The sequence below is a fragment of the Aotus nancymaae genome, unplaced genomic scaffold (assembly GCF_030222135.1).
Source record: "Aotus nancymaae isolate 86718 unplaced genomic scaffold, 86718_ANA_hifiasm-v0.15.2.pri h1tg000012l, whole genome shotgun sequence".
NCBI lineage: Eukaryota > Metazoa > Chordata > Mammalia > Primates > Aotidae > Aotus > Aotus nancymaae.
In genome coordinates, this window is record NW_026988423.1 from 17962985 (window position 1) to 17987446 (window position 24462).

At 47.8% G+C, this 24462-nt stretch overlaps 1 protein-coding gene across 15 annotated transcripts in view; it reads left to right on the forward strand.

Annotated features, from left to right (window-relative positions):
• NCAM1 (neural cell adhesion molecule 1) overlaps positions 1 to 9520 on the forward strand; it is a 311446-nt gene extending 301926 nt beyond the window's left edge. For 8 of the 15 annotated variants that reach the window (XM_064375417.1, XM_064375419.1, XM_012470519.2 and 5 more), the window contains 3 exons: positions 1259 to 1466; positions 2841 to 2957; positions 6358 to 9520. In XM_064375417.1, coding sequence (XP_064231487.1) covers positions 1259 to 1466; positions 2841 to 2957; positions 6358 to 6478 — 446 coding nt within the window. In that variant the 3' untranslated portion in view covers positions 6479 to 9520. Of the gene's footprint in view, positions 1 to 1258; positions 1467 to 2840; positions 2958 to 4025; positions 4842 to 6357 lie in introns of all 15 variants that reach the window. The other 7 variants (XM_012470511.2, XM_064375415.1, XM_012470513.2 and 4 more) reach the window with 1 other exon arrangement.
• Positions 9521 to 24462: the final 14942 nt, after the last annotated feature.

Sequence of the window (24462 nt, forward strand, 5' to 3'; positions counted from 1 at the left end):
GTCCTGGAAGCACAGAAAGCTTTAGACATAGTCTAGTGGTGGGGCAGAGCTGCCAGTTACAGAAGCAGGTCCATCCAGAGAAAAGATGAATTAGAAGTGCCCGTATTTCAGTCTAGGGTCATTGTTCCGACATTGACTTATTGGCAGAGTTCCACATGGGTCCTTGCTTCCTGCAGCATGACCACTGTCTCCCAGACACTGGTGGGAACCACCAAGAGGTCAGTTGTTCCATCCCAGGAAACTGGTGTCAGTTATAACCATGGGTTGATCTCCCAGGGATCCCAGAGAGCTGAGTCCAGGTCCCTCTGTGAAACCATCAATAGCCAAAGACCCTGAGGGGACTGCAGATGGGCACCAGGGACGTAAGACACAGGCTGAGTCTTTCAGAGTGAGTCCAGCCAGAACCAGGGTACCAGGTGCTAGAATGTGAGAGTGCATGTCTGTCTGTGTGGGCATTTGTCCTGCGTGTGAGCGTGCCTGTCTGTGCGTGTTTGCACCTCTGAGTGAGTCTGCACTCACTTCAGGTTTTCCTGAAGTCTGGTCCAAGCAGGCCTGAGCTCCTAGATGGTGAGTATTCCCAGACCTTTCACCTTGCCCACTGGGCCTGGGGAAGCCTCTATGTCTCTGAAGTCACCCAGGCTTCATTCATCTTCCTGGGTGCAGTGAGGAGGGTAAACCATGCAGCCAGTGTGCTCTAATGTCGGGCTCCTTTAGGGTCACTCCTAAAGAGGGAAAATGGAAGGGGAGGAGGAAAATGGGGATGCTACTGTGCTGGACATCCCCACAAGCCCCAAGAAAGCCCTAGGAACCCTCCACCACCCCATTTGAGTCCCTGTCCCTGAGCACTCCAGGAGCCACAGCCCCACCTGAAATCAGTGATCACTGCCTGCCTGTGCTGCAAAACCTCTTGCTCTGGTCCAGGGAAAACACAGCAGCACCCTTCAACTGCCTCATTATCCAGTGTCCTCAGACAGGCGGGGCTCCGTCTGCTCCCAGGACTCACAGGAGGCCAGTTGACCAGGCTCACCCTCGTCCCCCAACCTGTGAGGTGACATTGCCCTCCCTCCCTCTGGAAGGTATAGAGAGACTCTGTTGTCTCAACTCTGGGTCACAAAGGCCCCAGGAAGGTGTCACTCTGGGCATGAATGCCATGACTGTGTCCTCTGGGCCCTCCCCACCCCCAGGGGCTTTTGTTGGCAGGGTCTGGAGGTCTCTTGTCTCAATCTGTTAACCACCAGCCATCTCTCTCCCACTCAAGCCAACGGCAGCCCCACCTCAGGCCTGAGCACCGGGGCCATCGTGGGCATCCTCATCGTCATCTTCGTCCTGCTCCTGGTGGTCGTGGACATCACCTGCTACTTCCTGAACAAGTGTGGCCTGTTCATGTGCATTGCAGTCAACCTGTGCGGAAAAGCCGGGCCCGGGGCCAAGGGCAAGGACATGGAGGAGGGCAAGGCCGCCTTCTCGTGAGTGCAGACCTGTCTGCCCTGCTGAGATTTGGGCTCTGCCCCAGCCCAGGGGCCCAGCAGCTGCACCCCCCTGAGCCGTCAGCTGGTGCCTGTAGTGACCTTTCCTTACATTGCACGTTCCCCACTTGGAACCCTGAGGTGGGGAAAAACATTAGGGAAAAGTTTCTCAAAGCATGGTCTTTGGGGGTTACCTGTTTGAAATGTAGACTCTTGAGCCCAACCCCAGATCTCTTGTATTAGAATCTCCCCAGAATGTGAAAATCCCTGTGTAGGTCAAAATGAGGGAAACTGTCAGAACTAAACCTGGAGAGGAGCTGCCATGGGGTGGGCAGGCATTAGAAGGACACACCTGCCTTGCTTTCATACATCTTTCATTCATTCATCCATCACTCAACAAATATGTATCAAGCTGCTGCAGTAGGCAAGGCACTGTTCCCAGGCACATAGGGACAACAGGGAACAACAGAGATAAAAATTCCTCTCCTTATGGAGCTGATGATCCAGATACTGTCCCTCCAACAGCATCTTGGAGAAACAGATCCTAAGCCAGTTAGCGGGATCCCTCGAAGACTGTCACCGGGTGGAGCAGAGCTGGAGCAAGCCAGAAAGGGACTCAGCGAGGAAATAAGTTGTTTAGCACCACCAGGTGCCAGGCACTGTATATGCATACACATGTACGTGCACATACTTAGAAATGTATGTATGGGGTGGCTCAAGCCTGCAATCCCAGCACTTTGGGAGGCCAAGGTGGGTGGATCGTTTGAGGTCAGGAGTTTGAAACCAGCCTGGCCAACATGGCAAAACCCTGCCTCTACTAAAAATACAAAAATTAGCCAGGTGTGGTGATATGCACCTGAAATCCCAGCTATTCAGGAGGCTGAGGCAGGAGAATCACTTGAACCCGGGAGGTGGAGGTTACAGTGAGCCAAGATCATGCCACTGCACTCCAGCTTGTGTAACGTAGCAAGACTCTGTCTCAAAAAAAAAAAAAAGAAAGAAAGAAAGAAAATAAATGTTTGTATACCTGGGTACAGAGATAGATGTATGTATTTGAGCAATGATCTGTCGCAGACACTGTATTCAGCACTTGCCATGCATCCTCTCACTTAATTCTCATAATAACTAGGCAAGGTAATACTGTTTTTGACTCATTTTACAGATGAAGGAACTGAGGCAGGGTGATTAAATCTGAAGCTCAAGGTCAGATTTACAGATTTACAGCTAGCCAGAGTTGGACTGAGACTCAGACATTGAATCTGTTGGCTCTCAAGGCCCACCCTGCCAGCTTTGGGCTGAGTCATAGCTGCTCTTCCTGGGGAGCCCCTCCCTGCAGCTGCCCTGGGGGTCTAACCAGCAGTGCTATCTCCACAGGAAAGATGAGTCCAAGGAGCCCATCGTGGAGGTTCGAACAGAGGAGGAGCGGACCCCAAACCACGACGGAGGGAAACACACAGAGCCCAACGAGACCACGCCACTGACGGAGCCCGAGTACGTGGGCTGGGAGGGGCTGGCATCTGCTCCGTAGAGACCTACCCACCCACCTCCCCACCCTACCCCCACCTCCCGTGCCCCTACCCACAGCTCCCAGCCAAACAGTTCAGGCCAGGATTCCAAACCCTTGGCTACAAGACCTGTCTTGGCTAAGAAATGCCTAACCTCACTCTGTCCTCAGAGAGAAGGCATTTTTGGTTCTATTTCGGTGGCTGTGCGTACCCTTAAAAGGCTCCTTTGTAAGTAGGGATCCCTAGATCCCTAGCCCCTGTTCTCAAGTTATACATATATTCTGGAAATGGTTTAAGATGGCAAAATCTCACAGAGAGACTTAGCAGACTCTGCTTAGGATTCAGTTCTAGGGTTTTCTGTTTTCCTCCTGAAAGGATAAGAGAAGGTGGGGACCTGGTAAAGTTCCCTGGCCCTCCTCTGTGCAGAAACCTTGGGGACCCGCAGAGCCCTTGACCAGTTGTGGTTGTAATGCCTGCCTAGCTGCCAAGGATCCTACGGGCTTGAAGGGAATGCAGTTTCACAGAACCACAAAATCTGTGGCTGGAAGAACCCACAGCTCCTAGGAGCCATTCCGAGTACTCGTGATCTGCCTAATTCATGACTTTTCCCATCAGTGCCCTGGGGAGCCCTGTAGGGCAGCTGGGCCCAGTTTCTCTGGGACCTGGGAAGCCTAGAACATGTGGACACTGGACAGACGCCTGCCCCTCCTTGTGTCAAGATCCAGGGCAGGGATCAGGAAGCCCTAGACAGGTCTGCAGGGACTTCGGGGAAAGGGAGCTCCGTGCAGAGAGCTGGAGAGACATCAGCAGGGAGGGGCCAGCAGGTCCCTTTTGAGACCACCACGTTCTCTGTCGTCTCCTGTGTCCTCTTCTGCCCACCTGGGCGCGTGCTTCCTCTTGCCATCCTTGTCTCTCTGTGGGCCTGTGTCCATGCCTGTGCCTAACTGCATGCCCCCCCATGGTCCCTGTCCTGGGCTTCAGCCCTCCTCCCCCGCCTCTCTGTCACGTCTCAGCTTCATTGTCTATTCTCTTCTACTTCCTGTCCTCCCCACAGGCTGCCTGCCGACACTACGGCCACTGTCGAGGACATGCTGCCTTCTGTCACCACCGTCACCACTAACTCTGACACTATCACCGAAACCTTTGCCACTGCTCAGAACAGCCCCACCAGTGAGACCACCACCCTGACCTCCAGTATTGCCCCGCCGGCCACGGCCACGCCTGACTCAAACTCTGTACCGGCTGGCCAGGCCACCCCTTCCAAGGGGCCCAGCGCCTCCACCTCCTCCCCGGCCCCAGCTGCAGCCCCCAAGGTCGCCCCCCTCGTTGACCTGAGCGACACCCCGACCTCAACCCCTGCCGCTAGCAATTTGTCTTCTAGTGTCCTGGCTAACCAAGGGGCTGTCCTCAGCCCAAGCGCCCCTGCTAGTGTTGGGGAGGCCTCTAAGGCTCCTCCGGCCAGCAAGCCCTCCCCTGCACCAGTCCCCACCCCGACTGGGGCAGCCAGTCCTCTAGCAGCAGCGGCTGCCCCTGCCACAGAAGCCCCTCAGGCCAAGCAGGAGGCTCCCAGCACCAAAGGCCCGGACCCGGAGCCCACCCAGCCCGGAGCCGTGAAGAGCCCGCCCGAGGCAGCCACAGCCCTTGCTAGCCCGAAGAGCGAGGCTGCCTCCGTCAGCACCACAAACCCTTCCCAGGGCGAGGACTTTAAAATGGACGAAGGGAACTTCAAGACCCCAGATATTGACCTTGCAAAGGATGTTTTTGCAGCCCTGGGCTCTCCTGCTCCCGCCGCTGGGGCCAGTGGACAAGCCCCTGAGCTTGCTCCTTCCACTGCAGACAGCTCTGTTTCGCCTGCGCCAGCAAAGACCGAGTACGGCCTCTCTTTGTCTGCTGTCACCGGGTTGTGTCCTGTGGTGGTGTGCATTTGTGCTATGCTGTGTCCTCCTTGTTAGATGTGTCTTCAGCCTCATCCAGGGCTTCTCTGAGGCGGCCGTCAACCAAGGGGCTGGGATAAGGCAGAGAGCGGGACAGGCAGCTGGGCCCCAAGAGCAGCCGCCTGCTGGCTAATTAGGCCATGTTAATTACGTTTTATCCTTATCATCCTAGCAGCAGCTTCTGTCTTCCCTGGGGGAGCCCTTGCAGTTGGCCCACTGATGAGAATAGCTTGGGAAGCAGGCTAAGAAGGCCAAGGTGCCCTTATCAGCCACCCTGGGACCCCAGTCGGCGTGTTATTCAGTGCCAGACTGAGTCCCCACCAGAAAGGCACCGATGTGCAGGAAGAAAAGAGGTAGGCCCCGGGCCAGTGGCAGGGGAGGGTGCAGTTCAGAGACCCCCCGATCTGAGACGCTGGCTCAGATGCCCACCCTCCCCTTCCAGCCCCGGCCCCAGCCCACTCTTGCTTCTCCTACTCTTAAGAGTGGCTGGGAGGATTTGGGTCTCCCCAGCACCAAATGGCTGCTGGGTCTCTAAGTTCAGGAGAAAGTCCTTAACCTTTCAGGTTTCTAAGTGTCTTGCCAAAATTCAGTGGCACCAGCTGAAACTGGAGACTGTGCCTGTCCCCTTGTGTCCTCAGACCCAACCCCCTTTCCTGGAACTGAGGGAGGCAGAGTCAGACCTAGGTTTTCATAGAGGCTCCTGTGGCTGCTCCCAGATAAGCTGCTATACAGTCACCAAGGGCTGCAGGGGGCTCTCTCCAGGAGCTGTGAATCTCAGCATCAGGAGGGAAAAGGATTCTGATAGCCCTGCCCGCTCAGCTGCCCTCAACTCCTGAATAGCCACCAGGCCCACTCTAGCCCCCTAGCAGGCTGCCATGGAAAGCTGCTTCCATCAGTGTTTTCTCATCCTACCTAGGCAGGCCATAGAGGCATCATCCTGCAAAAGCACAGGGTGGGGTGGGGAGGGAACAGGCAAGAGTGGATTGTTTGCAAAGGGGCCCCTGGAATGAGTGCTGGGAGCCCAGCCCAACCCATCAGGCCCCATTTACATCCAGCTGAGCTGCTGCCACTGGTCAGGGTGAGGAGGAGCTGCCTCTGCTGTCCTCTTCCACCGCCCCAGGTATAAACACAGCCCCTGGCATCAACTTAGGGCTGGAAGAGGAAAGACTTGTTCTTCTGACTCAGTGTTTCTCAACTGTGGCTGCACATTAGAGTCATTTGGGTGCTTTTAAAAGTCACCATGTCCTGACCAATTAAATCAGGATTTCCAGGGACACGGCTCAGGCATGTGTGATGTTTCAAGCTCCCAGGTGATTCTGATGGGTAGAGACTGGAGCCAGGTGCTCTCACTAGAGAACCCCCCTACTCCCCACTGTCCCCGGGGCCTGGATGCAGGGGTGAGATGTCTGCAGACCGTGGTTTCAGTGCTACTGTTTTCCTGATTCTCTGCAGGAAGGGCCCTGTAGAAGCAAAGCCAGAGTGCCAGGAGACAGAAACGAAGCCAGCGCCAGCTGAAGTCAAGACGGTCCCCAATGATGCCACACAGACAAAGGAGAATGAGAGCAAAGCATGATGGGTGACAAGAACCGAGCAAAGATCAAAATCAAAAGTGACACAGCAGCTTCACCAGAGCATTTCCAACACTGCAGACACACAGACACACACACACGCACGCACGCACGCACGCACACACACCTCTCATTTCTCTAGTGTCTTTTGCCTTTAAAAAAAACTAAACAGATAAAACATGGGAATCTCCTTTTTGTAGGTTTATAGAAAGGGTCCCTTTGTTGCGCACTCACTTGTAAGAAAATAAGACAAAAAGGTTAAACCCACAGCCAAACTAGGACACTCCGTTCCCTGAAACCATTTAAAAATCAGACAAAAGGACCCCAAATTAAGGATGTAGGAAGCTCAGAAACAAAATCTAGGTTCAGGAAGACCACACTTGGTGTTACCTGATTGACACAGACCAGTTTCAGAGAAATACTTTCAGGCACTAAGACTAATCGAATGAACAAAGTCCACAGTTTATTTTTATACTTTCAGTCAAGTTTGAACTCTGTAAAACCTCATAATAAGTTATAATTTCTGTTCACTTTGTATTTGTTCAGTATGCAAAGTGTGTCACCCTTTCTAGCTGAATTCAATTCCCATGTAGACTCTTATTTTGTAGGAAGAATGCCAAATTGCAGCTTCTGGGGGTAGATCTCAATTTGCAGTATTCAGACTTCTTTTTCTTTCTTTTACGTTCTTCTTTTTTTCCTTTCTGCCAACTTTGTTTTCCAGTGTTTACAAGATGACAAATGTTCGACTTTGGTTGTGTTTAAATGTCCATGTAAAATAGCTGCCTTTTGTTTTTTAAGGTAACAAATACCACCTAGAGGTAGGTAGGATCATCACACGCTTGCTTTAGCACAGGACAACTTTACAAAACATGATGGTTTACAGTCGCTCTTCCTCTCTTTTCTGATCTGCCGTTTTTGCCTGGGTCCCACTCGGGTGAAAATCCATCTCATTCCGGAATGGTTTTGCTTTTTTAATTTTTGGTTATTTTTGTGTTTCTTTGGGGGTTAGACCACTTTCTGATTAGCCGCCACCTGCCTGCATCTGTGAAAAGGAATCTGCTCCCAGGCGTTGTCACCCTTCTTTTGAAGGACTCCTTAGGCTTTGTTGAATGAAGCAGAGAAGATTGTATAGTTGGGGCTGGTCTTGGTGAACACACATTATTACCCCAAACATCCCCTTTGTGTAGAAAGCCAAATAAAATATATACATACCATTTCCTTTTGAGCCCAGAATCTAGATTTGAGCGGAAGAGCATGTGTGCTTCAGGGAATTAGTGTCTTTTTTTGGAAATCTGTTGAAGTAAAGTAACATCGGCCTTCTGTTCACTTAGGCAGCATTTCTAGAAACAAAAGAAAAAAGAAACAACCTACTGTCTGGAGTCATAACACAACTTTCCTGGATTGGAAATCAAGTGGGGGAAAAAAATACAGAAACTTTAAGGGGGATGGGAGGGGGGAGAAGGGAAAAGCCAGCCCTTTGTATAGAAATTTTGCTTTTTTTTTTTCCTCATTCTACTTTAGAACTGCAAGCTTGTGCACTGTGGATGCGTGAATATTTTAGTGTGAAACGTGTTTTTGTCATAGTATTGAAATAAAACTTCAACATAGTTTGGTTGTGGAAGGTATAGCAGATAGTTCAGAAAAATATTCAGGAAACAAAAATCACTCTTAAAAGGAATCGAAGCCTTTAAACAAAAAAAATGAAATACAAATGATGATGATGATGATGACGCTAAGTAAACAGAAATCAGTCCTCCGCATGCGCTCCTCTCCCAAGGTACAAAGCAGCAAGAGGTTAGGGTGACAAGGCTGCCTCTGGGGCCCTTCTCTGGGCCACTCCCCCCAATGTTCTGACACTTCTGCAGTCTGATCAGTGGCAATGCTAGATTATAATTTCAAACTGTGAAGAATAACGGTCTCGTCATTTGCTCAATGTGGGGTTATTTTGGATTTTCTCAGCTCCTGGGGATGGAAATGGAGGATCCCAGACCACACAGCCTTGGCCCCTTTGAATCAAGGGCCTGCACAGATCTCTGGTTCAAATGCACAGGCCCTCAGGATAAAGGAACATGAAGACAGATCTTGGAGCGCACAGTAGAATGTGAGAGCCTGGGTGTCTGAGACTGGGAGGGCCCAGCAGTGAGGGGCAGGCTCTTCCGGTCACCAGGCTGTTCAGTGGACTCAGTTCCTCATCTTGTAATGTCAGTGGCTTTGCTACATCAGGCCAAGCCCATGCCGTACCTTGTCAAGACTGTCAAAGTGGTTAGGCCAACTGATTTTGGTTCCGATGGTTCCTATGTTTAGGAAGAAACAGGTCAGCCCTCAGATTACCTGGTCCAGGGCAACTGACCCCCTAGAACCCTGGCTCTGCCATTAGCTAGGACCTAAGACTCTGCCCACACTTTGGTCTGTTCTCTCCTATTACATGTAGGTTTGTCCCAGCATGCAAGAGTTTTCCTTTTTTAAAAAAAATTTTAAAAAATAGCAATGCTTTCTCTAAAATCAAAGAGGGAGTCATTTTATTCCAAGATGTTCTATCTTTTATGTTAAGAGATCAAAGCTTATAATTTTCTTTTTTTTTAATTTTTGAAGGAGGGATCAACTCCACCAGTTTCCAATGTCTGTGTGTCTATGTGTGTATGTGCCATACATATGTATTCACATGAAGACCGGCATGGCCAAGTTCCGCTGGAGAGGCACTCAAGTGTGATGAGCAGGGCCTCTGGACCCTGCAGGGCTGTGGTGTATATAGTGCAGCTTTGGAAGTGGAACTCTATTTTCACACTTTTCTATGGAGCCTTCCGAGTCCCAGGTTTTCACTCAAGGCTGTCTGTCTGGATGGTGGTTTTCAGACCTCCATTAACATCCCTACCCAGCATTCTGTACTTCGGGGGCCTTCTCTCTTGTTATAAAACTTTTTACCAAGTGAAACATCGATACCACCTTTGTTTCCATTCTCACTGGTGTAAATACTGAGTACTAACTGAGAATTTTGACTCTGCATTCTGTCAGAATACTTGTGTTCAATAAAAATTGAAAGAAAAGAAGCTATTATGGTCATACCGTGATTTATTTTAATGCAGTGAGAGTCTGTCCTGTGCATCAAATGTGGACATGCATGTGGTAGTTTCTTTTGGACCTTGTGTGTGAGGATGGTTAGTGAAGTCTCTGTCTTGAGTTCACGTGACTTGAATGATGCTTTCTGTATTTTTTCTCACAGATTGACAGATGAGAGTCCTCATTTAGAAGGGGCAGACATCAGATTCAGAAAGATTGCCTTCAAACCCTGGTTCTGCCCCTCCCTGGTTGACCTTGAAAGAGTTGCTTAACCTCCCCAAGGTTCAGTTTCCTTTTCTGACATACAGGAAGTACCAAGCGAAGAGAGTTAGGGTGCTGGTTGATGAATAAAACGATGAAGGTCTTGTGTCTGCTTTCTCAGCACACAGTAGGAACTCACGTGGTGGGAGTTAGTGCTTTTGGCATCCCTGGTGTGTGATACCATCAGACCTAACTGTAGTAACAGTCAACACCTGAGCTTCGAGATTTCAGCAATAAGGTAATCCCATGAGGCTTATTCTAAAATAAGTAATATCTCCTCTTACTGCTTTGGCCTATCTCTCGGCATTCGGAGCCATCATTCAGCCCTAGAGTTTATTATGTCTCTGAGCTAGACAAAGAGTGAAGAAAACTTTGCGTCAGTTGAGCATTCTCTTACGTATGCTGCTGTATGTCTGTGTCTGAAAGAAGCAGCTACTAGAATTGGAATTGTCCACTAGGCTGTGGAATTGGGAGTTCCTGGAGGAAAACTGGCTGTACAGCCAAGGCTAGGGTAAAGCAAGGGAGAAACCCAGGGCACAAAATGTAAGGAGTTGCCCCGTCTCGGGGCTGACCGTGCACTTACACGAATCTGAGAGCGATACGTCCTTCCATTTTGCCTCACTCGCCTATAATAATGACACAGAGCCACACGCATCTATGTGATTTGCTTTGCCACAGATTTCAGCTGCATATGACAGGCTAAGGCTAAAACACATGTTTTACAGGATTTGGAGAAAGCATGAAATGATGACCCTCTCCATTGATCCGTGAAAGCTTGCTTTCAGAGCCTTCCTCCTTTGGGCTAGTTTCCTCTCGTTCAGCCTTGGGATACGGCAGTGAGCAAGGCAGCTCTCTCTCATGCAAGTTACATTCATGCCTGGGAGTGGGGCAGACAATAGACACATAAACATCCAATGTGCTGTGGCGGTTCTCCTTTTCTTCCTTCCAGGCACATGGTGGGATTACACTTCTCCCCTCACTTAAATGTAGGTGTGGCCAGATGACTTGCTTCAGTAAATGGAATATGAGCAGAAGTAGTGTGTGTCACCTCTAGGCAGAGACAGTGTTTTGCCCCTTTCCCCCACACCTCCTGCAGGAATCAGCAGTGCTTCAGGTGGTGGAAGTACCATCACCTGGGCCCAGAGTGAGGGATGTGAACAGGTGCTCCATGATGGACATGGAGTGTAAGAGAGGGATGAGCCAGTGGTTGTTGGTAAATGTTTAATGGCCAGCTCTCCAAGGGAAAAGGGCAACGTGTGTGTGCACACATGTATGTGTTTACTTATAAAGGATGCAATAGACAAATAATAAACTATACAGTATTCTACACTGAAGTTGCTATAGAATGCTTTGGTTTATTTTTTGCTGGTCTTGTATCCATAATCAGCCTATGGTTCCCGTTCATAAAGGGCTATAGTTCGAACCTGCAGGTTGGCTATGTTTATTTATGTTAATAAATAAGATGAAACAATAAAGACATACATAATAAATTCACTCATCCATCTATGGTGTGAGTGGCTTCTTTGTTGAATTGGGGGTAAGTTTTTTAATACTAGAGAATTTCTGCCTCAATTTTTTGGCGCTGTTCGCTCACAGCGTAACAGCTGCAGACATGGCACACTTGTAGGTTTAATCTGCATCATAAAATATTTCCCCATTACTTTCATAAGTCTAGACAAGCACTAAAAAAAATAAATCAAACCCTGATTTGTAGCATTTACTGATTTCAGCAGTGTGTAAATAACTCTCAACATGTTTGATTTCAATATGGCATCACCAGACGAGGAATTAGGTAGAGATACATAGTAGCATGTCATTATATAATACTGTGTTTCCACCATGCAGATACAATAGACATAACATCAAGTGCATAGATAATAGTATGTAGTAATAATAAAATGTTTAATATATTGATAATAGTAAAATAAGTAGTAATATAATCAAGAAGGGATGCATTTTGAGTACTTATTGCCTTTGGTTTTAATATAATTAATCATAACTTTTATATAATTTAGCTTTTTATAAATTATATATGTCTGTGTAACAACTGGCTCTCAAATTTCCTGAAAAGATAGCAGTTGGCTCTCTGGAGCCACTACAAGCTGGCTCCAGCATATCACTGTAAAACCCTTTATATTATGAACCACTTACATTTGGGATTTGTAACCTTACCATTATTTAGCCTATCATGACTAACTCAGAGAATGGTTAAGTGCAGAGGAGAACAATATATCCAGGTGAAGGGGTTATGGGTATTATTTTATGTAGGGCAGTCAGAGTAGTACTCTCTGAAAACGTGACATTTGAGCAGTGACCTGAAAGAAATAAGGAACTGAACTATATAAATATCTGAAGGAAAATATGTCAGGCAGAGAGAACAGCATGTGCAGAGGTCCTGAGGCAGGAACTTGGCTAGTGTCTTGGAGGAAGAACAAGAGCCTAGTGTGGCTGGAACAGAAAGCAAGAGATGGGGCAGGGCAGAGAGTGAAGAAATAGGAGAGGACTCACAAGTATCTATGAGCTAGATCGCATAGGGTCTTTAGACTATTGTTAGAATTTTGCCTTTTCTTCAGGTGGGATGGAAAGCCAAGGGATGTTTTGGGGCAGAAGCCTGATGTGACTTGAGTATTAAAATGAGCCCTCTGGCAGCTGGGTGGTTAACAGATTACAGGAGGGCAAGAGCAGATGTAAGGATACCAATGAGGAGGCGATGATCCGGAGGCAACAGGATGATGTGCTTGCAGCAAGCTGCTTCTGGTGGAAGGGTGAGCAGTGGCCAGCTCTGGACATGTACTGAAGGTAAAGCCCGCAAGATTGGTTAATAGATGGGATGTGGGGTTCTAAAGAGGAATCACCGATGACTTCCAGATTTTGAGTCTACACATTTGAAAGGATGGACTTGCCATTTACTTTCTAAAGGGAGTGCACAAGAAACAGATTTGGACAATGGAATGTTTGTCTCTGGACACTTTAAGTCAGATATCTGTGAACACCTGAGCAGAGATTTTTGAGTAGGCTACAGTTTGAGAGGTCCAGACTGAAGATTGACATAGGAGCTGTCCACATAGTGCTTGTACTTCAAACTCTGGGACTTGGAGAGATCACCGTGAGATCTCACAAAGTATAAAGATTAAATAGAGAAAAGAACTAAGCAGGGGACCCAGAAAGGAAAATGCATAAGGAGTTCCATCTCAAGGAGAATTGTCAGAAATTCCTACTACACCATTTGCACCCTCATCTTGGAGGACAAGGTCTGGAGAGGCAATGACTCTGTGTCTCCTTTCCAGGGTGACCCCCTCTTCCCAGTCCCTTAACAGAACTCGCATCTACATGTCCTGTTGGCTGGAAGCCATGGGTATACTCTGGAGTCTAGAAAATAAATTTGACTTGTAGCTAGAAAAAGATTTCCTGGGATCCGTGTCACCCTGGGTGCTTCCGTGATCGCTGTTACTCTGGTGAGTGTTCCCCATTGCTTTCCAGGCCCTCCTATCCCCCTCACTGGACTTAATCCTGGTGCTACTGGGGCAGGCAGAGTAGGGCGCCTCTTAGTGTTGGAGTGGAGAGTCACCCTAGCATTGCCAGTGAAAGCAAGGTACCTATACATCCCTCCAGGTGAAGGTCTCATATACGCTGAGCTTGGATGGTAGAAGCTAGATGAAGGGAGTCTGCATTAGATTGTACCTGCTGGGCTCCAATTCACTGCCCTCACTCTGGACAGAATGACCTGTGCGGAATGGGAATCTCATGCCATTTCTGGCTGCCCCCAACAAGATCTTCAATGGCTCCCAATGACCCTCAGGAGAGAATGCAGGCTTTTTAACAAGTCTAACACCACCCATCTTGGTCAGGTCTTGCTTACTGCTCCAGCCCCAGTTCTAGTACTCCTAAAACTTGTACCTATGCTCCAGCCCTGCTGAACTACTGTGGGTCCTAAAATGATCCACATTCTCTCCCACCTCCCTGAGTTTACACGAATTGTTTCATTTTGCTTCAATGCCTGTAATTGTTAAACACATTTGACTATATTCTAAAGATGAACACAGTTTACACTAGCTTTTTTTTCATGTTTTAGCCTTTTATTTTGAGACAATTTTTTACTCACAGAATATTTGCAAAAATCGTACAGAATTCCCATATACCTTCCATCCACGTTAACCTGTTAACATCTTACATAACTATATTATTAACGATCAAATCTAGAAAGTTAACATTGATACAATTATATTAACTAAATGACCATATTCAAATATCACCAGTGTTTTCACAAGTGTCCATTTTCTGTTCTAGGATACAATTCAGAGTAACATATTGTATTTAGATATCACATTTCTTTAATCTCCAGTTTGTGACAGTTACTGAGACTTTTTCATTAACGGTATTTCCTAAGCAGAGCTCAGTTGGCTGAGTCTAGACTAGATTGGGGTAAAGGAAGCACAGGCATTTCGTCTGTCCAGAGACTCAGGAAGGCCTGGGGCTTCTTATGTTCCTGACACATTTTTGTGGGAGTCCATATGTGCTCTCATCTCAAGGGGTAAGTCAGGGGTGGCTGGCTGACAACTGGAACTCTTGGGAAAAGGGTCATATGGTCTTGAGAGGAGCAGGGTGATGGTCGTGGGATGTGGGACCAGTAGTGGTGGAAGCAGAGATTCTTAGGGATAGCAGGCTAGAGCTTGGCATGCTATTCAGGAAAATATTCTCCCAGGCATGGCAACACATGTCCAGTACTTTGCACTATGCTTTTGATTCATTGAATATTCCTGGAAGCTTGTAGAAGCTCCGTGGGTCGTGGCAACACACACGTCTGTGCTAGGGCAATCACCATGGCATAGCTTGTATGCAGAACTAAGCATTAGGGTTTATTTACTTTTGCCATTTCCCTACCAGTCTGACTTGTTCTCAAGCAATGCTAAGGAAAGAAAGGCAGGGTGAAACACAGCTGCTTTCTCTATTAGATGTGGTCATGTAATAAAAGATTCTAAAGGATGGAAAGCAGATAGAGGTACATCCACGCAGAGAAAGCGCAGTTCCGTTCCTCTTCTCCCTCCTAAATTATTCTGCCAGGTTCTAGGATTCCCATAAGACAATCCACAAACTTCCCTATGCTTTCAGCTTCCCTGTCAATGTGTCTGCATCATCTTTCCTTACTTGGGTCTCCTCTTCTCCAGACACTGATTCCTGGACCCTCCTACTTATTCTGAACCCTGAGTGCCCCGGGATCTGGGTGCAGGGGCTGTGTCTTACTTTGCTCCTGATTGTCACCCCCAGACTATCATTCCCTCACCTCATTGCCAGGCTGATGTTCCACTGAGGCTCGTGCCATTGGGTCCACTAGGCTGTCACTGCCAAGTGCAGAATCCCTAACATGCACTTACTCATGAAGACTTTAACCTTTAGCCCATGGTCCTCCTCTTTCCTGAAGGTCCACCATCATCCTCAGTGACTTCAGGACATTATAGAGGCACCCCCCTCCAACACATAGTCCCTCAGCTTGACCTCCTCATCTCCAATGACCTTCCTCTTCACTCCACTTAAGCCACCTTTTCTCTTAGCCAAATGCTGGGCCGATCATTACTCCAACCATGCCATTTACCTAAGTCACAGTACAGAGTCCCCACTCTCCAACACTCCCTTGGATCCATGTAGCTCACTCACCCAGCTACTCTCATACGTCAGTTCTTTGTCCTTACTCAGGCCCCTAGTTATTGACTCCTAGGTTTTCCTCCATTTGCCATATCCTCCCTTCACCTCCCTCCATATCCAGCTTCAATTCCCTGGTCTAGCATGGCAACCACACAGTCAATGATATCAGGAACTTCCTTGCCTCAATGCTCTCACATTGCATCTGTCCTGTAGAACCCTAGCCCTGGAAAATCACCTGACTGTCATCTCTTTACTTCCACCTGGTCAGCTAGGTGCTATTCGAGAGAAACCACATGACCAGGCTCATTAGTAGCAATATTGAAGGTCACTCTCCACAGGGTCCTCAGCACTGCCTGGCAGTCCTACTGACATTTCTCAGCAACTCGTTCAGTTCTCCTCTACAAAAATGTCTTCACTTTCTCAAATCATTTCATCCCTCAGCCACCTCTTTCACCTCAGCTAGCCGTCTTGCTTCCTTCCTGCAATGAAAAAGCGAAGTTACCAGAAAGGAACGGCCTTCATTACTGACACCAAATCTACACACCTACCTGAATTCAGGTTGTCCTTTCTTCCTTTGCCCCTGTTATAACAGAAGCAGTATCTCCCCTTTCTAAAGCCAATTCCTTTCCCTGGGCCCTGGCCTTTGTCTTCTACTTCAATGAGTTCCTTCTCATCCTTTCCATATCCCTTCCAAGGTTTATTGAGCACCTTGCCAAGGCCAGGAGCTGTTCTAGGTGCTGAGGAAGCAAAGATCACCCTCATAGAGCTTACGTTCTAAATAACTATATACAATAAGCCAATGATGACAAGTGCTGCAAAGAGGCAGACGCATATGAGACAAAGGGGTAACTCAGGAGCAGGAGCTGCCATTTTACATGGGACAATTAGGGAAGGCTTCTCTGAAGCAGCATTTAAGCCAAGACCTAAAATCAGAAGGGAGCTTGAGTTCCAAGTACTTAGAGACCTTCTCTGCTGGCTCCTTCAAACACATGTGGTAGGTAAGACTCTCAATGAATATGAAGTGCTGTTTTTTCTACCATTGAACTTAACTTCTTCTTCAACCTGCCATTCTATGCAGTGGTAAAAATTTAATCTCCATCAAATTAGGGTCTGTCTGATCCTCAACCCTCTTAATATTGCAGATGAGATGCCTTAATGACCTCTCCAAGCCCATCTCACTGTTCTCTCGTCACACTCTACTTGCTGTACACAGTGAAATGATGGTATTTCCTGGGCTATGCCAGGCAATTTCTCATCTCTGTGTTTCCACAGGCGCAAACGCTTCTTGTTTTCCCTGGAAGTCCCTCTAGCACCCTCCAATGCCTGCACCAATCCTTGACTTTTACTCCATCCTCAGGTCTTAGCTCAAATATCTTAGTTCAAAGGCTCGGGTAAGCCTTTCCTGTCACCTGATCCAGGTCGCATTCTGCTGTTCTGTGTCCTGTTGACGGCCAATATACAGCTGGCCTACACCTGTGTGGTTGAATCGGGTTATTAAAATATTGAAATGCTTCTTTGCTGTTATAAGTAGCTGCTGTCACCACAGCCCCTCACAAGGAATTTGTAGGTGGCTCTACCTGGCCCAGAGGGGATCTCCAGGGCTTTGCTCCAGTGCTATGGCTGGTGTTCGCAGAATATAGTATGTAAATATTTTTAACTCATTCTAAGACCTCACGCTTTGTTTAAACTCTGATTTGTTTCTGTTTCTTATTGACCTCTGAACTCCTCTAGGTCAAGTTCTCTTTCTGTCTTCATCGCCACTTTATCCCAGCATTGCATACAGTACCTACCACAAAGTCAGGACTTGATATTTATCAGTCTCATGAATGACAGAGTGCATGAGTGACATGATTACACATACATACCAGCCATGGTGACCTGCCCATGTTCATCTGCGCATGCATCTGTGTGTGCGCAAACAGGGTCTACAACTGGCTAAGAAGACGCCTTTGACAACCACACAGCAGTGTCCGCTGCCGAGTACCCTGGAGGAAGTCCACACGTCCAGCCACAGGCTCACATGTGCCTAGAGAGGTTCTCTGCTCTGCCTTCCCTGCCCCTGGTCATGGGTCACCACCTCCTCCTTCCTCCAGGCTGGTGGCAATGTCCAGCCAGTGAGCAGAACCTTCGTGATGGGGAACAGCTGGGAAGACTTGAGTTAGAGGACCCTGTAAAACAGGAGCATTGCTACTGGGTCTACCTGTGTCTCTCTCAAAGCTGTGGTTATCTGAGGCCCAAGGCAGACCATGCAAAGCCTTGGAGCCTCCTTCCTTGGAGTCTCCTCTCTAAGGGGGCAAATCTCTGAGTTGAAAGGCTGAGGAAGAGCAAATAGGAGGCAGGGTGTGATCTAGGAAGGGTCTGCTGGTTTCCAGGTCTAGGTGTCAGCGACCTGGGACAGCACTGTGCTGTTTCTCTTCCTGAGCAGCTGAGCTAGCAACCCCAGCTCAGAGCATGATAACCCACAGAGAATCTATCTGTTTACAGTGCTTCCCATGGGGATGGCCATCCACAGTCTGTTGGAAAGGTGGCTGTGAGCATGAGGAGCCAGGCTTGGAAGATCGCTCATGCCAACAGGTGATAAATCTTCACTAGGGAGTCTCAGTTTGGAATGCAGAAATTAGCCCACAAGTCCTTCTGTACTCCATGTCCTGATGCTGAAAGAGGAAAGAAAGCCAGTACTCTGAGACATGGAGAGGGTCTGTCATGGGCAGGCCCAGGCTGGGACGCAGCAGCAGCTCTCCTCCCCACCACACTTGGCCAAGCTCCTCCATCATCCCCTACACCACCCTTCTGAGTCTCCCAAGGCACTGTTTAAACTGCACATCCATGGACCCCAGCCTCAGAGACCCACACCTTGGCTACGGCATGGGACCTGGAAGCCATGCCACAGTGTGATGACTCGGGTCTGAGCAGGAACATTCCATTGCATGTGGTCTTTAGACCACACATGGAGAAACACAGGCAGGTGTGCGGCTGGGGAACGTCTCCACCGTGAAACGCCTGGCCTGAGGTCCTAGCACCATCCAACTGAGGGCTGGGGAAACTCCTCCAGGAGTTTCTGCGGTTCCATGTAGACAGACAGGAAATGCTGTAGACACGGCTATGTGTCTGGATGTCAGCAAGACACTTCCCAAAACTCAACACACTTCACCACACACACGGGACGGCAGTTAGCACCCCAACGGAGCTCAGCTCAGCTGTGTGGGGAAACAGCAGCTGAGATGACGTAATGCCACAGGGACAGATGGAAACTCCTGCACACGCTCAGAAAACCCAACCATGAAAGTGCACACTGACGGCGGTGGGGCTCAGCAGCGGAGAATATTTTAAATTGAAAAAAAAAAAAGACTCTGGGGTATAAATGGACTATAAACTCAATATGAGAGATGATATGGTACAGATGCTTAAAAATACTTGTGATATTGAAACTGACCGTTTGATTTATTTATATTTAACACTTCTATGACACTATGTCTGGCCTTTCTCTAGGCACTCTATAAATATTTATTCATTTAGCACTTAGAACAATTCTGAGATAGATACTATTATTAATTTCACCTTACAGATGAAGAAACCATGGCAAGAGAGTTTTGATCACTTGCTGAGAGTCACAGAGCTAGGAAGAAGCAGAGACAGGATTTGAACCCAGTCATGAGGTCTCCACAGGGAGCAATGTGTAAGCCAGCACTCTGCCCCACTGTGGTGCAGCCTCCAGCCCCCATGCTATACCCAAGGAGAAGTGGTGGCCAGGGGGCCCGTCCAGGGCAGAAGCACTGGAGGCTGAAGGAACTCATAGCCATGTCTGAGGAGGAGCGTGTAGAGGAGTTGGTATGTTTAACTTGGGGAAGAAACCGTGAAAGCAGGTGGGAGGGTGAAGGAAGAACATAGACTTGGAACAGCTGTCTTCACGTTTAGAAAGGCTGTTGTTTGGAAAAGAGGGTGGACTTAATATTTAATAATCCTGAGGGCTCAAGTAGAACAGACATTGTAGGGAAATCTGTTTTATGCATACAAAAAGCAAACCATTCTGTCTCTTGGAGTGGTCCTAAAAGTGGACAGTCAGTGCCCTTAAGGAGAGGCCAGGCAGCCACTCTTCAGGCCTGGGGAGAGGAGACTGATGCATCGATGCACAGACAACCCTGTTCCGATTCTAGATGCCTTTGATAGCAACAGCCCTGATATCCCACTGGGACCTGGAGCACTGAAGGCAGAGGAAGCAAATGGTCCACACAATCACAGCCATTGTTCCAGGTCACCTTCCAAGCACAGGCAGAGAGCTGAGTTGACAAAGGTCAGAATGCACAAAGGGGCTGGAGCACGCAGGACACGGTGTGCTGAGGAGCAGGAGGGGAGACTTTCCAGCGGCAAAGCCCACCTGCCCTTTAACCCCATTTTGCCCTCAGGGAAGACCCAAGTCCAAGCACAGTCGAAGATAAGAGAATGTGGCATTTTTAGTTACTCATGAGTTCAGTATTTAATAAGGTGACATGTTTACTGAGCACCTACTATGTCAGCACATACGCAAAGCAGGGATGAATATGTCCCTGTCCTGATGGAACTCAAGGTCCAGCACACCGGAAAGATCACAGGCTCCAAAAAGCAACGTATCTCTCATTGGAATCTAACCTCTGGTGCTTCCAAGTTGTGTGACATGGACAGAGTATTTAAACTCTCTGAGTATGCTTACTTCATCTCTACAACGAGAATTCCTACCTCATAGAAGTGTTTGAAGTTTCAAGAAGCCCTGTCCTTGGTACGTGAAACATCAGCATTAGTATTTATATTAGCCCTGATTCTTAGCTGCAAGCATCCCAAGTGATTCCGGCTGATTAAACAAAACAAGGAGTATATTGAAAGGACACTGAGTGATTCACACCATTGCGGGAGGCCGGGAGAACAAGCATTAAGGCCAAGCTTTCAAGAGTAGTGTCTGTTACAATGCTGAGCAATCAGTCTTATTGGAAAGCCACTGCCGTCCATGCCCCTCCCCCTCCCTTCAATACCACTTCTGGATCGAGAGCTTGACCCTCCAACTGCTACAACCAACTGCCCCTCCCCACCCCTGCCCCACGAGAGAAAGCCGGACGCCTCTGCAACCATCTTTGCCAGCAAAACGGGTACAGGAAAGAACCTCTCTCCTCCTTCAGTCTCACCTCCGGACTGAAGGCTCACATCGTTGAGTCTGTTGTGCAGCCTGGGTCTCACCGATGTCAGTGATGTAAAGCCTGGGAATGGAGGTCTCACCCTTCAACCATGTGGAGCTGGGACTCTGAAAGCCACAACATCCTCCAGTGGAGCAACGATGTTGGGCAAGTGCTAGGCAACATGGCAAATGTCCACTGGAGTCCCTGGCCCCGCCTGCTCACCAAATACACACCCAACCTCTTGCCAGTCCTGCAAACCCTTGGAGATGCCCAGACTGGCCAAAAGCCTCCCTTCCCCCTCCTTGTGACCCTGGCACAGCACTGAAGTCCTTTATATGTATCTAACCAGACATGAGTGCCCCCATCCCCAGCGTTAGGGACAGAATTCAGGTATGCACAGATGTGGGATCCCTGAGGCTCTCAGGGGAAACCCAGATGAGCGGCTCACACTGGCTGGGAAGGGCAGAGTGGGCTAAGACTGCCACCAAGTGGCCATGCTGAGAACCACAGGAAACCCGGCTTTTCCCCCAACCTGGCCACCCAAATGGAAAGCTGCTGCCTCCCCCTGGGGTCTGAAAATGAAGGCTGCTCCCCTCTGCTCCTGAATTCAGCCATCCACATCTGCTAAACTCCAAAGGCAATAATGAAATCTGGCATTGAGTTGCTATCCTACAGTTTATAAAGCGCTTCATAGAGTAAGAATAAGTACATGATAATATTAATTATTGTTGCAGCAACTTGCATTAATTGAGGGCTTGCTGCATACCAGAAACTTTAAAATATCATCTCTTAATCCTCACAAGTCTGTAGCAAACAAATGCATTTGCCCAGTGGATATCCATATTCCTTTCTTCTCTTAGCATTTCTATTTTTCTTGGAGAATGTTACTTCCACTCCTAGGACTTTCGTGGAAATGACTGGCAAGAAAGCAGCTCTGTTGGAACTCATAGAAAGCGAAGTCTTGAGCTTCCAGGTGCCAGCCTGAGGGAGGGAAAGGCTGCCTGAGGTTGAAACTAACACACAGGAAGAAGAGCAGATCTCAGCAGCATTGGAGTCCTGTGGACCAGCCGTGCCTGAAAAATGCCTGGGCTTTTCAATTCCCTGAACCAATATATTTCCCTTTACTGAAGTCAATCTGTGTGGATTTTTTTTACTTGAAATAAAAAAAATACCATTAATTGCTATGTAATTAGCACATGGAAGTAGGCTGTTGTAAGTAGTAGATCCAAAAACAGAGAATTGTATGTCAAGGTCGGGGGCATTTATTCGTTACCATGTGCCTCTCCCTGTTTGCTATAAACTGGATGCCGTTATTTACAATTCATTTGTTGAACTCCTACCCCCCAATCCTAACCCACAAGGACCTCTGGAAGGTGATTAGGTCATGAGGGTGAAGCCCTTGTTTAATGCCCTCATGAAAGAGACCCCAGAGAACTCACTCGCCCATTCCGCCATGTGAAGACACAGTGAGAAGAAGTTCTATGACCCAGGAAGTGGACCCTCGGCAGACACCACTTACTAGCTCCTTGATCTTGGACTTCCAGCCTTCCCAACTGTGAGAAATACATTTCTGTTGTTTATAAGCCACCCAGTCTATGGATTTTATCCTGAATGGACTAAGACACTGCTCTAGGTGCTAGAGATTCAGTGGGCACCAAAATGGATGTGATCCATGCTCCTGAGCTAACTTCCTGATAGAGAATGCCACCATAAACCATCGAAAACGCAGCAGCTCTACAGAGTACTGAGCACGGTGACGGGATAGGGTGAGGCCAAGTGTCTTCTTAAGGTTGCATGGGCAGGGGCCAGTGCAATGAGAATGTGCTCGTCTACATGTTTACTGGCAGCCACGTTTCCTAGACCCCCTTGTTTGTATGGCTCCAGTTAGAATTAGACAAAGGAAGAACTCATGTGCGATTTGAAGGCAGAAGGACATGGTGTCCATCATGCTCTTAAGGACTTGTCATGGTCTCCTGCAGTGACAGAGAAATGTGGAGGTGCTCAGAAGTCCTGCACGTTTTTGCTCTCCTCCACTCAAGTTCAGCTAATCATCAGTGTCCTTCTGACCAAGCTCAACCTCAGGTCCATTGCCAGATATGTGTCCACGGGACACACAGAGATCGTAGCCTCCTGTGGACCTCTTTACGAAATTCCCGTTCACACACATGTGGGGTGGCTCAGGTGAGCAAGGAAGCAGCAGCCATGGAAAGAGAACAAGTTCAAGATCTGTGTTGGAAGTAGGCTTGGCAAGTCTTGCTGGTAAATTGGATGGAAGATGTGTCTAAAAAGGGAATTCAGATGTCTCCTAGGCTTTCCCTTAAGCAAGAAAGTGAATGTTTGAGGCCATTTATTGAGATAGAAAAGAGCCTACCTAGGATTGGAAACAAGAGTTCTACTTTGGCAATTGTGGTAGGTTCAAAAAAAAAAGACACAATATTGTGGTAGATTGGGGGAAAAAGCTGGTCACACACACACATCCACAAATGTCCGCAGCAACTCTCAATCATAATCATAAACTTACATAAAGAATGCAAATGCAATGCAAAGATGTCTCTTTTTCCAGAAATTCACTTGAAAGTAAATTTCTGACTGGATGCTTCATCACCAGTGAATATTGTACTATTTCTTACAAGCAAGGACCTTCTCTCCCCTTCATCATCAGGATCAAAAGCAATGTCAGGAAATTAACATGGATACAATTCTGTTATTTAAGCTGCAGTTCTCATTCAAATTTCTCGTTGTTCCTCTGATGATCTTAAGGCAAAAGAAAAATAATCTTTGTGTGTTCAACATTCACCCCAGAAACACACCATTTTTTTTAGTTTCATGCCTCTCTAGTCTTCTACCAAGCTGGAAGATGAGTTCTTTTTTTGTTTGTCATGATCCTGACATTTTTGAAGAGTGCAGGCCATTTGTTTGTAGAATGTTCCTCAATTTTAGTTTGTCCAAAATTTTCTCACAATGAAATTCAGGTGCTGCTCTTTCACAGGAATGCCATGGAGCTGGTTCTGTTACTCTGGCTGCATCTTACGAAGTGGGCTGTGATTTCCAGCCTCCTGTGTCTGACGATGCCCACTTGGATCATTTCATTAAGGTGGTGTCTGCCAGGCTTTTTTGCCATGATGTCTCTCTTTTCCCCTCTTTGTAGTTAAAAAGCATTTGTTCATTGTTGTAGTATTAACATTAATTGAGGGCATGCTGTGTGTGGAGGGACCTTAAAACTTTGTACATATCCCATGCCCCATCAAACTTCCAATTGGTTGTTTATTTGAAGCAATATAGACTAGACTAGTGGTTTTCTCATTTTCAGTGGATTCTGTTAGTTTCATTATTTATTTTGATGTTCACATTGTCCCTGATCCAGTCACTCAGTGGGAGCCCATTCAATCTGGTTTCTGTATCTTTTTTACATGACCGTATCATTCTTGGAACACTTCATTCTTTTCTGACACAACAGAATGTTACATTCTCATCTTGTCCTTTTCTCTATGTCAGCCCCAGAAGCAGCCATTTCTCCACGAAGCCTAAGTTTCAAGAGATGCTGGTGTAGTGTACTGGTAGCTCCCAGGACTTCTCAGTGGAGAATTTGCTTTTGTGCATGCACAAGAACATGCATGTACCTTCCTCTTCCTCTCTCTCTCTTTTCTCCATCGCCAACTCTCCTTTCCAGTCCACCTCACCATGTGAACACCCTCCTCACCCTGTGTGGAGTTTAATGTCCCAGGCCAGGCCATGCCACTCCTCTATGGGAACACCCTTCTCCCAAAGCAGGACTATTTCCTGCCATAACTTCATCACTCTGCAGAAGCTCTGATACCCTGCATAGGGCCATCTTTCTGCCTAGAGGCCTTTCCTCACTTAGGCTTTGATGGCCCACACCAACCCTC